This window comes from Danio rerio, chromosome 16 (assembly GCF_052040795.2).
Source record: "Danio rerio strain M-AB ecotype USA chromosome 16, GRCz13ab, whole genome shotgun sequence".
Classification (NCBI taxonomy): domain Eukaryota; kingdom Metazoa; phylum Chordata; class Actinopteri; order Cypriniformes; family Danionidae; genus Danio; species Danio rerio.
The window spans coordinates 59,689,250-59,707,500 of NC_141036.1; the positions used below are offsets into that span (position 1 = coordinate 59,689,250).

At 37.3% G+C, this 18,251-nt stretch overlaps 1 protein-coding gene and 1 long non-coding RNA gene across 13 annotated transcripts in view; one reads left to right on the plus strand and one right to left on the minus strand.

The window, feature by feature from the left end:
• LOC147840467 (uncharacterized) overlaps positions 1–17,749 on the plus strand; it is a 36,983-nt gene extending 19,234 nt beyond the window's left edge. Inside the window, exons 2-3 of the long non-coding RNA XR_015512265.1 lie at positions 15,070–15,243; positions 16,469–17,749. This is a non-coding gene — a long non-coding RNA (uncharacterized LOC147840467). The remainder of the gene's footprint in view (positions 1–15,069; positions 15,244–16,468) is intronic.
• The window catches only part of cdk14 (cyclin dependent kinase 14), a 236,291-nt gene that overhangs the window by 91,358 nt on the left and 126,682 nt on the right, over positions 1–18,251 (minus strand). For 8 of the 12 annotated variants that reach the window (NM_001430898.3, XM_087286182.1, NM_001442048.1 and 5 more), the window contains 2 exon segments: positions 2,953–3,046; positions 7,550–7,670. In NM_001430898.3, coding sequence (NP_001417827.1) covers positions 2,953–3,046; positions 7,550–7,670 — 215 coding nt within the window. 12 annotated transcript variants of the gene reach the window in all.

Here is an 18,251-nt window from a genome sequence, read left to right on the forward strand (position 1 = left end):
CAACTATTACAGCATATGTTTTACACAGCAGATGCCCTTCCAGCCTCAACCTAGTATTGTGAAACACCCACCCACCCACACACACACACACACACACACACACACACACACGCACACACACTCATACACTACGGCCAATTTAGTTGATCTATTCCCCTATAGCGCATGTGTTTGGACTGTGGGAGAAACCGGAGCACCCGGAGGAAACCCACACCAACACGGGGAGAACATGCAAACTCCACACAGAAACGCCAACTGACCCAGCTGGGACTTGAACCAGCGACCTTCTTGTTGTAAGGCCGGAGTGCTAACCACTGAGCCACCATGCTGCACCTAAACTGATATTTATAGCTCAATTATAAACACTACACCTATAAATGCTGTCATCATTATTTTCTACAAGTTAAATGAGACTCTTTGACCAAACGGTTTGGGTTTAACACTCTGCATATTTGGAGTGTGTTGAAGCCAAAAGTAATTAAAAAATGCTAAACTATAATAATGTGCATTTTGTGTTGTTGCACAAAGCAGACGAGTCTCAGATGTGTCTTTGTCTGGTGTGATATGAGCCGCCGGCGGCTGGATTTCTCTGCGGTTCGATCGATAGCTGGTTTTCCCTCTTCTGTCTTTCTCTTGTGTAAATGTGATTGGCCGCTGACCCTGGTGGCCCTCGGGCGTCTGTATTAGCCATGAACCCCGGGCCGCCGCTCTATTCATCTCTGTAATTGTCCGTATGAATTATTTACCTGACTCCAAGGGTGAATATGAATTCAGTGTGTCTAACCATTACTCTCCGGTTCAATTATCAGAGAGGGGCATTATGGGAAATGACAGTAGAGATGATTACAGGATTCATGAGATGTAATATGCATGACCTCATGGCTCTGGAATATGTGTGTAAGACAAAACGAGACATTTTTTACAATATTTCACAAGTGATGTTTATTAGAGCAATGCATGTTTGTCACAGCACTGCTTTTTTTCTGTAGAAAGTCTCGTTTCTTTTAGTTTGACAGCAATGAAAGCAGTTAAATTAATTCTAAGGTCAGTATATTTAGTTGATTGTCCACAGAATAAGCTGCTTTGACACAATCTACATTGTAAAAAGCTCTATTTAAATAAACTTGAATTGAATTGAACAAACAACTGTTGTCCAATGACTTGCCTAATTAACCCGAGCATTTACATAGCACTTTAAGCTGAATGTATTGACATAAAAACACATATAAAAATGCTAAATGAATAATATATGAGTGGAAAATGGTCTTCATATGATTTAAAATATTACGTAAATATTTGCTAATATATGAATGGAAAATAGATTTTTATTCAACTGGACAAAAATAATCACAAAATGCAAAACAATTTAGGTGCTTTTTGACATCAACTGGACATTATTTTACTTATTTAAAAATATAGCTTAAAAGGGCTATTAATTTTGTCCTAAAAATTGTGTTTAAAAAATGTAAACTTTAAAAACTGCTTTTATTTTAGTCAAAATAAAACAGAAAAAACTTTCTCCAAAAGAAAAAATATTATCAGACATACTATGAAAATGTTCTTGCTCTGTAAAACATAATTTGGGAAATATTTAAAAAAAATAATAAATAAAAATTAAAGGGGGGCGAATAATACTGACTTCTACTGTGTGTGTGTGTGTGTGTGTGTGTGCGTGCGTGCGTGCGTGCGTGTGTGTGTGTGTGTGTGTGTGTGTGTGTGTGTGTATGTGTGTGTTTGTACTGTATATATTGCTTTCATTATGGCAAAGACATTAAAACTAGTTATTTAATAAATGAGTTATTAGAAATTTCTTTATAAGTTATAGAAGTTTCTTGTTTGCTTTCAAAAATAACTTTAAAAACTTTATTAATCCCACAAATACCAATTATGTTGTATTTTATCAAGCCAAATAATCTTATTTCCAACCAAAAACAACCCCATTGGCATATTATTTTGCTCTTTTTTTAAGGAAAAAATCTTGACTTATTATTTCTGAAAATAAACAATTGTCTAGAAGTAAATGAATTATAATTGACAATTATAATTGTTCAGAAAATTCTTCGTGATTTAGGAATTTTTTGATATTTGGGCAAAAAACAAAACAAAAACTATGTTTATTTTTTTTCCCGCAGTGTTAAAACTAAAAAATTTTAAAAGTGCTGAACAAAAAAATCTCTTTTTTAAACAGTACTTACGATATAATTGGGGGGAAAAATAAGATTTCACATGCAGGCAAATATAGAAATTTGGCCTTTAGTGTGTGTGTGTGTGTGTGTGTGTGTATATATATATATATATATACAGTTGAAGTCAGAATTATTAGCACCCCTGAATTTTTAGACCGCTTGTTTATTTTTTCCCCAATTTCTGTTTAACGGAGAGCAAATATTTTTAACACATTTCTAAACATAATAGTTTTAATAACTCATTTATAGTAATGGATTTGTTTTATCTTTGTCATGATGACAGTAAATAATATTTTACTAGATATTCTTCAAGACACTTCTATACAGCATAAAGTGACATTTAAAGGCTTAACTAGGTTAATTAGGTTAACTAGGCAGGTTAGGGTAATTAGGCAAGTAATTGTATAACAAGGGTTTGTTCTGTAGATTATTGAGAAAAAAATATAGCTTAAAGGGGCTAATAATTTTGACCCTAAAATCGTGTTTAAAAAATTTAAAACTGCTTTTAATCTAGTCGAAATAAAACAAATAAGACTTTCTCCAGAAGAAAAAATATTATCAGACGTACAGTGAAAATGTCCTTGCTCTGTTGAACATCATTTGGAAAATAATTTAAAAAATTTGAATGATCACATGGGTCAGTAACATGAGTGTACTGTAGATACTGTACATCTATCAGGAAATATCTTTGTATTAATGCAGCATTTATTCTCTTCATTCAGAAACCAGAAGCAATGCAGAAAAGCAGAGAAAAGCAGACGCTCACCAGAAAGATCCTCTCCAGCTGATCCTGAATGTCCTTCATTCCGGGGAAAGCAGCGACGCCCTGGATCATTTCCACAAAGATGCAGCCCACACCCCTGAAAAACAACCAGCACACACCGTCACCCGAGGCACAAATATCACAAGAGCTTTATTACTCTATTACTGTACTGTATTACTGTATAAATGAACTGAGTTCAGAATCAGGTCTTTGATCTGAGATTTTTCACCTTTTTCTGCCCGCTGAAATCATTTGAGATGAAATAAATAAGAATGTGAAGTGCATCTATTAAAGGCTCGTTTCACAATCACTCAACAACACATTTACAGTATATTTATGGCTCTCTGATGGAGTTATGAAGGAAAGAAAGAAAGAAAGAAAGAAAGAAAGAAGGAAAGAAAGAAAGAAAGAAAGAAAGAAAGAAAGAAGGAAAGAAAGAAAGAAAGAAAGAAAGAAAGAAAGGACTAAGCTCATGAGTTCAAATCCATATGTGCACCTTAAAGTCAATTTGCATAAGCATTTACCGATTTGAATATGCAAATACCATGCGCATATCATTAAATGATACAATATCATGAGATTCATCAGCCATTCTTTAATAATGTATAATGCGTGACTACATCATTGCACTCCTCTGCTCACACAGAATGAACCAATTCTCTGAGCTTTTATATATATACAGTATATATCTGAATGCACAGCTATAATATCCTGACAGACAGTGAGCGTGTGGCCTTTATTCCCCAGCCGACCATTGTTTCCTGACACTTTTCCAGTCCAGCGAACACACACACACACACACACACACACACACACACACACACACACACACACACACACACACACACACAAATGTCTTTCTCTGACAGCAAGAGTCACGAAAACACGCAAACAGCAGAGAGACACAAAACTCAAGCAGCCACTGGTGAAAATCTGACCGTTTCTACACTCCTCTGACTGGCAGGACTCTGATAAACGTCAGATTATAGACGAGCCGTCCTGCTAATCCTCATCCTGACTGTAGGAAAACATCCAGCACAAACACATGTAGTCTGGAGTATTTACATATATAACCATAACGTTTCAGACAGTCGCAATAGAAAAATCAGTTAAATCAAATTTATCATGTGCATTTATTCATGATATAATAGAGAGTATCACTTATATTTACATGACGTACACCAAACCTTACAGTTTTATTCATATTAATATTCAATGATGTGGTTAATGGTTTTATTCCCATTTAGATTTTGATGACATACGAACAGGGCAGCATGGTGGCACAGTGGGTAGCAAAATCGCCTCATAGCAAAAAAGTCGCTGGTTCGAGCCTCCGCTGGGTCAGTTGGCGTTTCTGTGTGGAGTTTGCATGTTTCCTCCAGGTGCTTCGGTTTCCTCCACAAAGTCCAAAAACATGTGGTACAGGTGAATTGGGTAGGCTATTGTCTGTAGTGTATGTGTGTGAATGGGTGTGTATGGATGTTTCCCAGTGATAAGTTGCAGCTAGAAGGGCATTCGCTGTGTAAAACATATGCTGGATAAAATGGCGGTTCATTCCGCTGTGGCGACCCCAGATTAATAAAGGGATTCAAGAAAATGAATGAATGAATGACATACGGCAAACTTTTTTTCACATTTAAAAGTTTTTTTCACATTTATATTTTGATGACGTATGCCAAACTTTACTATTTTATATATATATTTATGTTTCAATAATATTTGCCAAACTCTACAGTTGTACAGGCATCTATATTTCAATGATGTATGCCAAACTTCACAGTTACATTTCAATCAGTTACATTTCGATAACATACACCAAAACTTAGGGCCCTATCATACACCCGGCGCAGTGGGGCACAAGGCGTGACGCAGTAGTCTTTTGGTAGTTTCAGCTTGGCGCAAGATGGGTTTTGAGGCGTTGCGCTACGCTGTTTAAATAGCAAATGCATTAGCGCTCATTTGTGCGCCCATAGACGTTCTGGTCTAAAAAGGAAGGCATTCTGAGGCGGACCGCTGGCGCATTGCTATTTTGAGAAACTATAATAGATTTTTCATTAGACCAAAACAAACCCGGTCTAAACTCCGACGCAGAGTTGTGCCTCTCTTACACACTGCTTAATACACACAAGAGAGCAATAGGCAACTATCTTTACATATGAAAAAAATTAAATATCAAGGATATATATAGGATATAATAAGAATATATAGGATATAAATATAAAGGATTAAAATATTACAAAACATATTATTTTCTAGCCGACATAAATATAAAAACCACTGCCTTCATGTCTTCTTCATCTTAGGAGGCTTTTTCAGTTCATTCATGACAATTTGCTTTTGTATAATGTTATTATTATTAGCAGTATTATTTATTATATCCATATTTATATTTGTTTTATTAAAAACAAGCTTAGATTTGTCCACCTGCAGGTTTTAGACCAAATGGGGCGCAGCATGTGTTTTAGGATATAACTCAGGTTTTTGAGCACATTTTGTTATTATTGTTCATTTATTCGTTTGCTGGAAATTAGAACTGAATTTAGAAATAGTTTTGAAATGAATATTTGTGCTTAACAAACAAAAGTATTTATTTATAGACTAATTGATGTCTGTGCGTAAAGGTTTCCTTATCCACGCGAGTGAAAGTGAAAGTAGATCCATCATCTCTCATTCTCACGCAGTAGATGCTCTGTTTAACTGTTTTCTGTGAACTGTTTGCTTGTGAAATGCTCATTTTTTTCCACTTAGACTTACTTTGCGTCCGATAAATAGCGAATGCGCTCTTGGCGCGACGCAGCTGGCTCTTAAAGGGAGATGAGAGTCTGATTGGTTTATTCTTAAAACACACCTATAACTCATTAAGAAAATAAACTCAACCCTTTTAGATCATGCGCCGAAGCGCAAGGCAGATTTCCCGTCCTTAAATTAGCAAAAACGCGTCCTGACACGCCCTGAAAGCGTTTGCGCCCTACGCTTTGAGCATGGACTGTCAAAATAGAGCCCTTACTGTTTTAATTCCATTTATATTTTGAAGACAAATGGCAAACTTTACCTATATATTCCCATTTATATTTCGATGATGTACAACAAACTTTACCGTTTTATTGCTATTAATATTTTGATGACATACGCCAAATTTTACTATTTTAATTCCATTTATATTTTGATGACATACTTTGCGATTGTATTCCCAATATTTTGATGATAATCGCCAAACTTTATGGTTATATTTCCATCTATATTTGATAATGTACGCCAAACTTTAATGTTTTACTTTAATTTATATTTCAATGACATACGCCAAACATTCCCATTTTATTTCTATTTATATTTCAATAATATTCACCAAATTTGACTGATTTATCCCCATTTATATTTCAATGATGTATGCCAAACTTTACGGTATTATTCCCATTTTTATTTTGATGTCGTTGGAAAAACTTTACTATTTAATTTCTATTAACAATTCAAATGAACGGCAAAGTTTACAGTCATATTCCAATTTATATTTGAGTGACGAACGGCAAACTTTACGGTTGTTTTCCATCTATATTTCAATGACGACACCAAAAATTACATGTTTATAACTGTGTTTATTTTGATGATATGCACCAAACTTTACGTTGTATTTCTGTCTACATACTGATGATGTACACCAAACTATACAGTTTTATTCCTGTTTATTTGTTAACTATAACATTTTAGAGGTCTTGCAATACAGCAATCAGAGTTAAATCAACAATATGATGTGCATTTATTCAGGATGATTTACATTTAACCGAGTTGTCCAGGTTGTTATGCACTGCAGGATTCTCAGGTTTCATTTAAGGTTTAACTCTTACCTTATTCCAATATGATTTATGATTTTAATTCCGTATGTAAATGTTGCTATATGACAGATCTGATCTGGCACTATATCCATGTCAAGTTGCAGAACATTACTGATTATTATTCCTGCATGTTCAGTGACACCAGACGGGAACAGCAGCACATAATTTTCCCCTTATTAAGGATTTCTTCCCGGGCAGAATGCAATTTATATCATATTTCAGGATATCATTTAAACTCAATAACTGTGTGGTTTTCACTATCAATCTGAAGGGTGTCTAACTGAGATTACATGACATTTGTGTGACATTTGAGTGGCATTCAGCTCATCTGCAGCAGTGTGAAAGGTCTGCTGAACTGAGACGAGCTGGTCCAGCACACACACACACACTCAATTGTGACCACACGCATGCATGCACAAAACCATGCACGCAAATACAAACACATCGGCTATCGGCTACAAACTAGCAAAAGCATTTCCATTAGGCATATTGCTAGGAGTATGTTTTCTGATCGATCGACAAATTTAAATTTTCATTAATAATTCAACAACAATGGAGCCGGATTCCACCAAAGCCCCCCAATGTGAAGAAGGGATGAAAGGAGGAGCAGTTTTTATATTTATGTAGACAATAATACATAGCTTTACATGTTAATCTTTTAATTTTCCAGATTTAAAGATATTTGTGTACTGCTGTACATCCCTGTGTGTGTAATAAGAAGTCTTAGGACCGGAATAGGCACATATATAGATGTCTGATAGGTGTCTCACCACATGTCCAGACAGGTGGAGTAGTCTGTAGAGCCGAGCAGCACATCTGGAGGACGATACCACAGCGTCACCACCTCATTAGAGTATGTGTGGCTGGGGACGGACTTTGCTCTTGCCAGACCTGCACACAAAACACACACATCAGCATCACTCTTTAAGAAGACGACCCAGCATTTTAAGAGTGTGCTTATATACAGTTGAAGCCCTCCTGTAGATTTCTGTTTAGCACATAACATTAGACTAGATATTCTTCAAGACACTAGTATTCAGCAAAAAGTGACATGTAAAGGCTTCACTAGGGTAAGTAGGGTAAAGTTAGGGTAATTAGGCAAGTCATTGTATAACAGTGGTTTGTTCTGGAGAAAATGCAAAACAAATATAGCTTAAGGGAGCTAATAATATTAACCTTAAAATTCCCTTAAAACTATAAAAACTGCTTTTATTCTAGCCAAAATAAAACAAATAAGACTTTCTCCAGAAAAAAAAATATTATAGGAAATACTGTGAAAAGTTCCTGAATCTGTTCAACATCATTTAGGAAATATTTAAAAAGAAATTCACAGGAGGAAACTCCATACACTGTTGTCAGTATTTCTTTATATATTACACACACTATCACACTAGGGCTGGGCAATTTTTCCGATTTTTTTGATTAATTCGAATTTACGTTTTAAGACAATTTAATTTTGAATCAAATCAAGAAATTTAAAAAATTTGTATATATATATTTAATACATTATAACGGCATCATTGCGCTTTGGTTCACTCTCTGTATGAAGCAGTTCGCACACTAGAAGCGCCTCTCGGCGGCACTATCGAAGCACCACGCAGCGCCATGGATTTTAGAATTGTAAACAGGTTTCTATACACACACCGGCGCCGCCCAGCCACGATTCATGAAGCAGTTCATATTTCAGCCGCACCACAGAGCGTCATCTGATTAGTTTCATGTTAAATATCATGCGAATGTGCGCGTCTGGTGTGTGATAGTTTAAACTGTCATGTGCGCGCCGTGTCGCAGCACTTCTGGTGTACGACCTGCTTGACTGCCTGGTAAAGTGTGAAGTCATGTAGTATTTTACTTGTTGCATTAGTCTGAGTCACGTCTGTGTGGATTGTCAAGACATTCTCTCATCAAGTCGATAAACTCGATCTCATCATGTGTGAAGGACGTAAAAGCCTGCCATGTGAAAACCCGCGCCGATCCTTTGGTTTGAACACGAGCAGAGGTGAGGGACTGTAGCAGTGAAAGTGAAAGTAGCCGCCCCCATGTTGTCATTTAGCGGACCTAGTTGAAAACCAGACAGATCAGGCAGCATAAAACAGAGAGTGGAGCAAAGCGCATCAAATGATCGATATTTAAAAGGGGGAAAAAAGAAAAATAGATTTAATATATTATTTTATATTAGACACACATCTGGTGCTTGTATTTGCTCCTGCTATACGTCCACAACTTCACACATTGAGTTAAATTAGGCTTTACAGTTTCCATGTTCAGTCCTTTTCTTCCACTGTATCTTTATAAGAAAAAGGCAGCAGCTTTACAACCTGACATTCAATCAGAAGACAAAGTCAAAGCCGAGCTGACAGCCAATCTTTCCTAGGCTCAGCAAAACTTACAAAAAATGCCTCTGTATTCCTGCAACTGCAATATTTACACAAATATTTCTTATTCAAATCTTCTGCAACACTATTTAACTCGTAAATTTGTTTTACATTTATTTACACCTTGACCGATTTTTTTTGACATGCCCAATTAAAATACAATGTTCCAGATGATTTTTCAAGTTACTTTCAGTCATATTGTTGTAATGTTTTGAGAAGACTAGTTACACAATAAAAAAAAAAATCGAAATCGAAATCGTGAATCGGTCAAACTTTATAAAAAACCTAGATTTTTTTTTTGCTAAATCGCCCAGCCCTATATCACACTAACTTTCAATCAGTGGACTCATAACATGTATGAATTAGTACAGTATTAGCAATTTAAAGCCATGCTTTCCTCTACTCCCAGGAAAAGTGCTAACAGCATGTGGGTAAAAGTGTGTGTTAATATCAGTGGGGTAAATATAGATGTGAGCTGTGTGTGGCCGCAGGTGTCGAGGCGTGTTTAATTAGCCCGTCTCTCTTAAGCACACTTGACTCCCAGTGTTTATAGAGGCGTTTAGAGCGCTCTGAAATAGCATCCGCGCTTCACGCTGTATAATTTGCAGTCAATAATCAGCTGCTAAACAAAGAGCCGCGTCAGAAAGAGTGAGCGGCTGTCCAGAGGTGATCATTTACTCAGTCAGAGGAGGTTAACCGGCCCACGGAGACACTAATCATCATTAGCCAACTCGCAAAAAACAGCATACACACTGAACTAAAACAATAAATCAAAAGGTTTAACATGATGTTTCAGCCCTAACATCAAGGGAAGGTAACAAAATGTGTATATGTTTCTTGTTATGCTTTTGTTTATCATTATGCTAATTATTTATCATATTTGTATATTTGTTTGCATATTCATATGTCAGATATGGAGACTTTATGTTATTGTACTTTTTTTTACACTATTAGGATGTTGTATTATCTCCTCCTCCTCCTCCTCCTGTTGTGTTTTGATGTGACTTTTGACTGTTGTAGCTGTGAAATAACTCGAATCATTCAGCGGAGTGATATGGAGCGGGGGCAGCACTGTAGCTCAGTGGTTAGAACTGTGGCCTCACAGCAAGAAGGTTGCTGGTTCGAGTCCCCGCTAGGTCAGTTGGTGTTTCTGTGTGGAGTTTGCATGTTGTCCCCGTGTTGGTGTGAGTTTCCCCCACAGTCCAAACACATGTGGTACTGATGAATTGGGTAGGCTAAATTGTCCGTAGTGAATGAGTGTGTGTGTGTGAATGAGAGTGAGTGGATGTTTCCCAGAGATGGGTTGCGGCTGGAAGGGCATCCACTGAGTAAAAACATGCTGGAAAAGTTGGCGGTTCATTTCGCTGTGGCGATCCCGGATTAATAAAGGCACTAAGCTGAAAAGAAAATGAATGAATGAATGAATGAATGTGTATGAGTGTGTGTCTGAATGAGTGTGTATGGGTGTTTTCCAGCTCTAGGTATCCACTGCGTAAAACTAATACTGGAATATTTGGTGGTTCATTCCACTGTGGTGACCGCTGATTAATAAAGGGACTAAAGTGAAGGAAAATGAAGGAATAAATGATTTGGAGCTGTAATGCGCTCAGTACCTGCCGGAACTACTTCAGCTGTGCGTTTATCTGAAAATAACAGTTCACCTCAGAATGCTCATCAGCCAATCAGAATCTAGCATTCAACACAGCACTATAGTATAAGGGGCTGATCAATCAAACCGAACATGTTTTTCAGTGTTCTGCACTTTTTATGTTGCTAGGCAACCACTGAATCAGCTGTGTATTGTGTGCGAGTGCTGCTATTGATATTTGATAACTTTAATATTAAATAATATTGTAATATTCATGACTTGTGAAGTAATATAGCTGTAGATAACTCCAAACAGTGAACTCCAAACTAGTCTCTCCTCTACTGCTGTCACTCAATGGAAACTCCTGCTTTCATTTGATTGGAGAATGAGTGGAAAAAGCATGCAAGTGTACTTTTCGACCTGGAGACACACAGAATGAAACAGCAAAAACGCGAGACACGCAGGGTGCAAAGTTATTGTGCAAAACACACACAAACATTAGAAAACCATTCAGAAAAGGTGCCTCTCTTCTCAAAAAGTGTGTTCAGTGTGATCAAGGCAAAAGCCAGTTTAAATGATTAAAGTTTAAATGACTACTAGCGTTAATTAGATTGTAATTCAATTAAAACCTTCACTTGGAGAAAAAAAACATTAGGTTTATAATAAATGGCAATTCCAGTACCCGTTTCTGAGACATGAGACCTATTTATTATTGTATTTTCTCTGAGCATTTGAGTGCTTCTCCAGGCGTCAATCTAAGCCTTGGGGTTTTTCTATTGCAAAATGAATTTAATTAAGCATATTTTATGAGTATCTGTGGATTAAATTGATGATTTTTCTCTGTTGATGTGCATGTGTGCTTGTTCATGGGTTATTTCTTAATGTAAACTAGCCAATATATATATTTCATACATAATTGACAATAACTAATTATGCATTTTATTTTTTTATTTTTTATGTATTTCCCTTTTTTTCGTGTAATTGTAATTTCATTTGTTTATGGCGAAGGGTTGGAATATTATTTGTTTCTATTTTTCTGTAAAACTCCCCTGCTGTTTCTGTATTAGTTTAATAAATAAATAAATAAAAGCATGGTATTTTTACAGTGCATCTGTGTCTAATGGACGGAGGATGAAGAACGTCCTCTACTCGTCCTTGAGTTGAACCATGAACAGCGGCTGATCAGGGAAACGAAAGCGAATCTATGGTTCAAAGCTCCGCGGGTCTCAGGAGGCGTCGAGGGTCAAAGCGGCTGAATTATACATCAGTCACTGTCACACAGTCACATCACAGCATCAGGAGGAACAGAGATAGACCAGGAGAAGAGTGAAGGAGAACAGATTTATCCATATAAATCACTATATCATGACATAGATAGACATGGATATCACAAGATAGATAGATAGATAGATAGATAGATAGATAGATAGATAGATAGATAGATAGATAGATAGATAGATAGATAGATAGATAGATAGATAGATAGATAGATAGATAGATAGATAGATAGATAGATAGATAGATAGATAGATAGATAGATAGATAGATAGATAGATAGATAGATAGATAGATAGATAGATAGATAGATAGATAGATAGATAGATAGATAGACAGACAGACAGACAGACAGACATACTGACATACTGACGGATGGACAGACAGACGGACAGATAAACATAGATAGATAGATAGATAGATAGATAGATAGATAGATAGACAGACAGACAGACAGACAGACAGACAGATAGACAGATAGACAGACCGACCGAGCGACGGACAGATAGATAGATACAGACACAAACAGATATCTGTCTGTTACTCTATCATCCATCTATCTAGATATGTATGTGCGTGTGTATTAACATAACTCTTCTTATTTCCTTTTCATAAATCATGTTTTATTGTGCATTAAAAATAAATAAATTCAGTTATTATAGCTGATTTCTCTTGAATGAGCTTCATCTCCAGGACTGCAGAGACATTTATAATAATAATGATAATTCATATTTCTGTTGACTCAGAGCCTGTGGTTTATTCCAGGCTCTTTCAGATGATTATGCGAAGCCTCGTGATACTGGAAAATGCTGAGCTTGCAGTATTTAGTTTTCTATCTTTGGCAACAATTTTAGAGTGAGTGGAGGATTCCTGTTGGCAGTTAATCTGACTAGAGAATAAAATAACTTGATGCCTGAGAAGATTCAATTATTTAACTTAAACTAGAAGTAAAATTAACAATTTCGTTAATTTTCCTTTTTTATTAATGAATTTTTTCTGCTTAGTCCCTTTATTAATCAGGGGTCCCACAGCGGAATGAACTGCTAACTATTCCAGCATATGTTTTACACAGCGGATGCCCTTCCAGCTGTAACCCAGTACTAGGAAACACCCATACACACTCATTCACTCACACACTCATACACTACAGCCAATTTAGTTCATCAGTTCCCCTATAGCGCATGTGTTTGGACTGTTTGGGAAACCGGAGCACCTGAAGAAAACCTTAACCAACACAGGGAGTACATGCAAACTCCACACAGAAACACCAACTGACCCAGTCGGAGCTTGAACCAGCGACCTTCTTGCTATGAGGTCACAGTGCAACCACTGAGCCACCAAGCTGCCAAAATAAATACATTTTTAAATATATATTTTTATGTCGCTAAATGGTGCACCCCACAGAATTAAAGATATGAAAGCTGTCAATAAGGCAGCACATTTATAGTGGTTTTTAGGTAATAATATGAACCTTTAATGCTGTTATATGGAAACTTTAGGTACAGCCCCACTGCTTTGTTATTTTATTCATGTTTCAAGAGTTCACACTTAGATATTGCTTGACAGCTGTAAGCAGGTTTGGCATGCTGTCCCGGGAGAGAACCCTGAGCTCGGAGATAGTTGAGCCCAGGGCTCCCGCCAGGTCCATAGAGCATGTGAGGGGAGTACGAGATCAGGTGGTTCTCGAGAGCTCCCCTTTTTGTAAAGGAGAAAAGGAGGAGAAAGGGGGTGGATGGGGGGTTTCTTCGGAAAACGAAGATAAGGGAGTAATATCTAGCTAGGCTACTTATAGTGGGTTAGGATAGATCTGATTGGCTAACTAATGAGTGTAGGTAGGTGGCCAGCTGCTGTCAATTATATCACGTGCTCCTCTCGAAATTAGTTTAAAAACTTCACTTATTCCTACAGTTGAGTGCAAAATTATTAGCCCGCCTAAGCATGGCTAAATTTATTATTTGGAAAATATTTCTGAAATTATTTTTAGCAGATTCAGGAATTTTCCACAGTATAATATTTGTTCTTCTGGAGAAAGTCTTTGTTGTTGTTGTTGTTTTATTTCGGCTAGAATAAAAGCAGTTTTTAATTGTTTTAAAGCCATTTTAAGGTCAATATTATTAGCCCCCTTCAGCAATATTAGTTTTGGATTGTCTCCAGAACAAACCACTGTTATACAATAGCTTGCCTAATTACCCTAACTTTACCCTAATTACCCTAGTGAAACCTTTAAATGTCACTTTAAGCTGAATACTAGTGTCTTGAAGAATATCTAGTCTAATGTTATGTGCTGTCATTATGAGAGAGAGAAAATAAATCAGTTATTAGACATGAGTTATTAAAACTAATGTGTTTAAAACTAATTGTCACAAACCCTAAGCAGCCCCCTGCACTGGACTCCGTCTAAACACACAGACTGATTAAACACACGTCTCTTCTCCTCATCCATCAATGCAGACGCTGATCAAAATATGAAAAATGTAATAAAGTCATATTGGATATCTCCAGCGTCAGGATCATTACAGAGAGGCTCATTGACACGCACACACACTCTTCTGGTCTGCATTTACAGATGGTTTGTCAGGTAATTTATGCGTGATACGATCAAATCCAGATCTGATGTCTATTAAATTCGATCTTTCATCTGCAGAGCTGATTAACTTCCTTATCAAGATGTTAATGAGCAGAGCAGAAATCTCTGTAAATGTTGAGCCAAATACAGACAGACGATATTACTTTATTAACTCACTACCATTCACTGCCATATTACGGTTATTTATAATATAAAAACAATTTCTTCTCCTGTTGGTTTATCCTTTTTTAACTCAAAGCATATAAACGATGCACATTTCATACCCATAACAAACACACACACCAACCAGCCTGATCTCAAGAGAAAACGTAAGTATTTTACGTTTTGGCAGTTTAGTGGCTAATTCAGTCGAGTTCAGTCGTAAGAAATTGTACGATTTTAAAAAGGAGGCGTGGCACCTAACCCCACCCCTAAACCCAACCGTCATTGGGGGATAAGCAAATCGTACTAAAATGTACGAATTAGATCGTACGAATTTGTACGAATTAGCCACTAAATGAAAAAGTTACGAATTGCCGTGAGATTGTGTTGCACCAACACGTAAATTTAAGACAAAGCGGGTAAACAGTCATTTTTGTTTTCAAGCTTTTTATGTATTGCCTTAAATAGTCTTAAATAGCTCATTGGAATTAATGTTTTGTTACGCCTGTTTCACACCGCAAGCGTCAGCGTCGCGTGAGCAGAGCGTGAGCAGCGCGTATGTCGAGCAGTAGCAGCACGCAGGCGTTTGCCTTTCACACCAGCTGCGTCTGCAGCGCGCAGCTCTTCGGCAGCTGCTGCAGAGATCAACATATCTCTGTCTATTCTATCTAGTTATCCATGTCTCTCTATATACAAATACACTTTTTAAACTTTTCATCTGCACCTAGTCCCCTCCTATGCTGTTTCTTTAACCGGCAAATGTTTATTTTACAAATTTTATAGATCAAATAGTACTGTCTGCTTCTCAAGCTAACTTATATAAGAAGTGTCTACAGTCAGAAGAAAATCGCCAGTGCTATCATGTCATTTGTTTTTATGATTATCAGGTTGCTGTAGACCTAGTTATAATAATATTTATACAATATAGTTATAATGATATTTATACATGATCAAACTAGTGTTACTTTCTCCGCTTCAGTGATGTCCAGCGGCAGAAAAACAGCTCGTTAATTCATGCTCGTGCAGATGATGAGACGGACAAAAGTAACCAATGCATGCCATTCTTTATTTACTTATTTTCGTGTTGTCAGATTCAGAGTGCAATTTGTGCAAACAGCTCCCGGTAGGAATAACTCGAGCGAACATAAAACAAAGCCGATTAAAACTTTCTTGCTCTGCTCAGCTGCACAGCACACAGCGAGCTCACATCATCCAGCATGCGTGACGAACTACACTACCCACAATACACTTCGCTATGGACTACAATTCCCGTAAATATTCTATTTCCCCTCTCCTACAACACTAGTGTGCAACTTAAGCAAAACTGACACTAAAATTGTTTTACATTCGGTTTTGTAGTTCGGGCCTAAATAAATGTTTGTTGCCGTTTTAAATCGTTTTAAGTGAATTTGAATGACTATATATAAACCATTTGACATTATTAACGCATTTATTGGGTAAAATTGCTACTTTTTACTGTCATTCAATGTGTTTTGGTCATTATCAATGCACTGTCACTTTAATTGAGCGTGAGCAGCGCGTCAAAAATAGACCCAGCGCCGAAACTATCGCTGCACTGCTGCTTCGGCGACGCTCACGCCTCGCTCTGACGCGCTGCTGCTGCGTGCAGTATGAAAGCTCTAATCTGTTAACATGGACGCCGAAAACACACGCGCTGCTCACGCTCTGCTCACGCGCCGCTGACGCTTGCGGTGTGAAACAGGCGTTAGGATTAACTCATTTCAATATAGGGTAAAAAAATTCCCAGAGCATTTTAGAAACGCTGGAGAGGCCGTTTTCATTGTAAGTTCAGACTTCACAAGTTTGCTATTGAAAATAAACTCTCGAAGACACGTCGGGCAAATCTTCAAAGGGAGCTGTGTACTTTATAAGCTTATTCACATCATCCTGGCTACGCTGTATCTTAACAATAAAATGAAAACATGTAATGAGGAACTGCTATTTTAATTTTGATATTAGCAACTTAATAGACAGCAGAAATGTTGAGGCGTCGTTATATAAGCTCATCTTCACTGTATACATATTAATAACAAAACGGAGCCTATAACATTACTGCCTCCTTTCATTTTTACTGAAAAACACGAAACTTATCCTCTCTACTGCTGAATATCAGATTTAATTATCAATAATGGCCATTATAAAAGTATAACGTACAATAAGTGTACACAATATAGGAAATAACGGCAAGCAGTCAGTCAGATGTGCAGAATCAGTGTCCGCAATTACATTAAAGGTGCAGTAGGTGATTGTCTTCAGAAGCATGTGTTGTTGTGCTGGTTGAAAGTCTCTTCACAGTCCAATAGTAATGATGACAGTAAATGATCTAAATGTGTTTATATGTGTTTTTATATTCTGGGTAAAGCATAAAACTAAAAAATGTTCATCCAATTAAATAGAGTCCGTCATCTCCCTTAATTCCGATAGGCAGGTCAGACTGTCTGTCAGCAAATGTAGATTCTGACTTCTGTGCATGTGTTCACGCAGATCCGCCATTAGCGCGTGCCCGCATCACAAACGCATGCGCTCCGAGCGAGCTGCGGGCCGCTCACAGATGCCGAGTCGGAGCCGGAGGTGCCGAAGGACAGCTGAGCTCGGGCCGATTACTGTAAAGCCAGGCGCGGGTATAACTCGCTCTTAAAGCGGCCGCGCGGTCACGAGACGGACCGGGAGAAATCAAAAGCTGAATTGAAACTTTTAAAAACCTGAATCAGTATTGGAGTTACTTTAGCACGCTGGAGGAAGGACGACACCATGGCTGAAGTATCACTGTTAGACAGGTAACGTTAATGTTCTGTTGTGAAACTATTTTATGTTAGATTGTGTTGTTATGAATGACTTCTATGCACAGACGTGTTGTTCAGCCACTGAAATCTCCCGGTGAAAGATTGATGTGATTATTTTCAGTTTCATAAGGTTCTTCGACAGCATCTATAATGTAGATTTATATTTAGTTTAACAACAAAACCCCAGTAAATAGCGCTCAGGAGAAGCACTTTAGCAGCATCTAGACCAGCAGCCTGTAAGTACATTTAAGATTTGTTTCAGTTGTTGTGTATGGTTTGAGGACTTGTTTCCAGAATATCACACTAACTGTACAAAAAAAAAAAAAAAAAAATTTACTAATACTTCCCTTCTTAGACTTTACAGACCTGAAACTTGCCTTTAGTACTTATTCATTGTTGCTTTCAGTTGTGTAAATTGCTTCCTTGTCCTCATTTGTAAGTCGCTTTGGATAAAAGCGTCTGCTAAATGACTAAATGTAAAAATGTAAAATGTCATCCGCCTAGCTTGCTTTACTGAGCTGAAGTTGCTTTTATATTCACATTGGGTCATTTCTGAACAATGACAGCCTTCCTGTACTGTTTACCGCTACTCTGAATATTCACTCTGAAATAGCATGTAAGTGTGGCAAAGTTATTAATGTAAGTCCTGCACGGCGCTGGCACTAACTAACTGGCGAATGACATGAACTAGTGGGTTGTCTG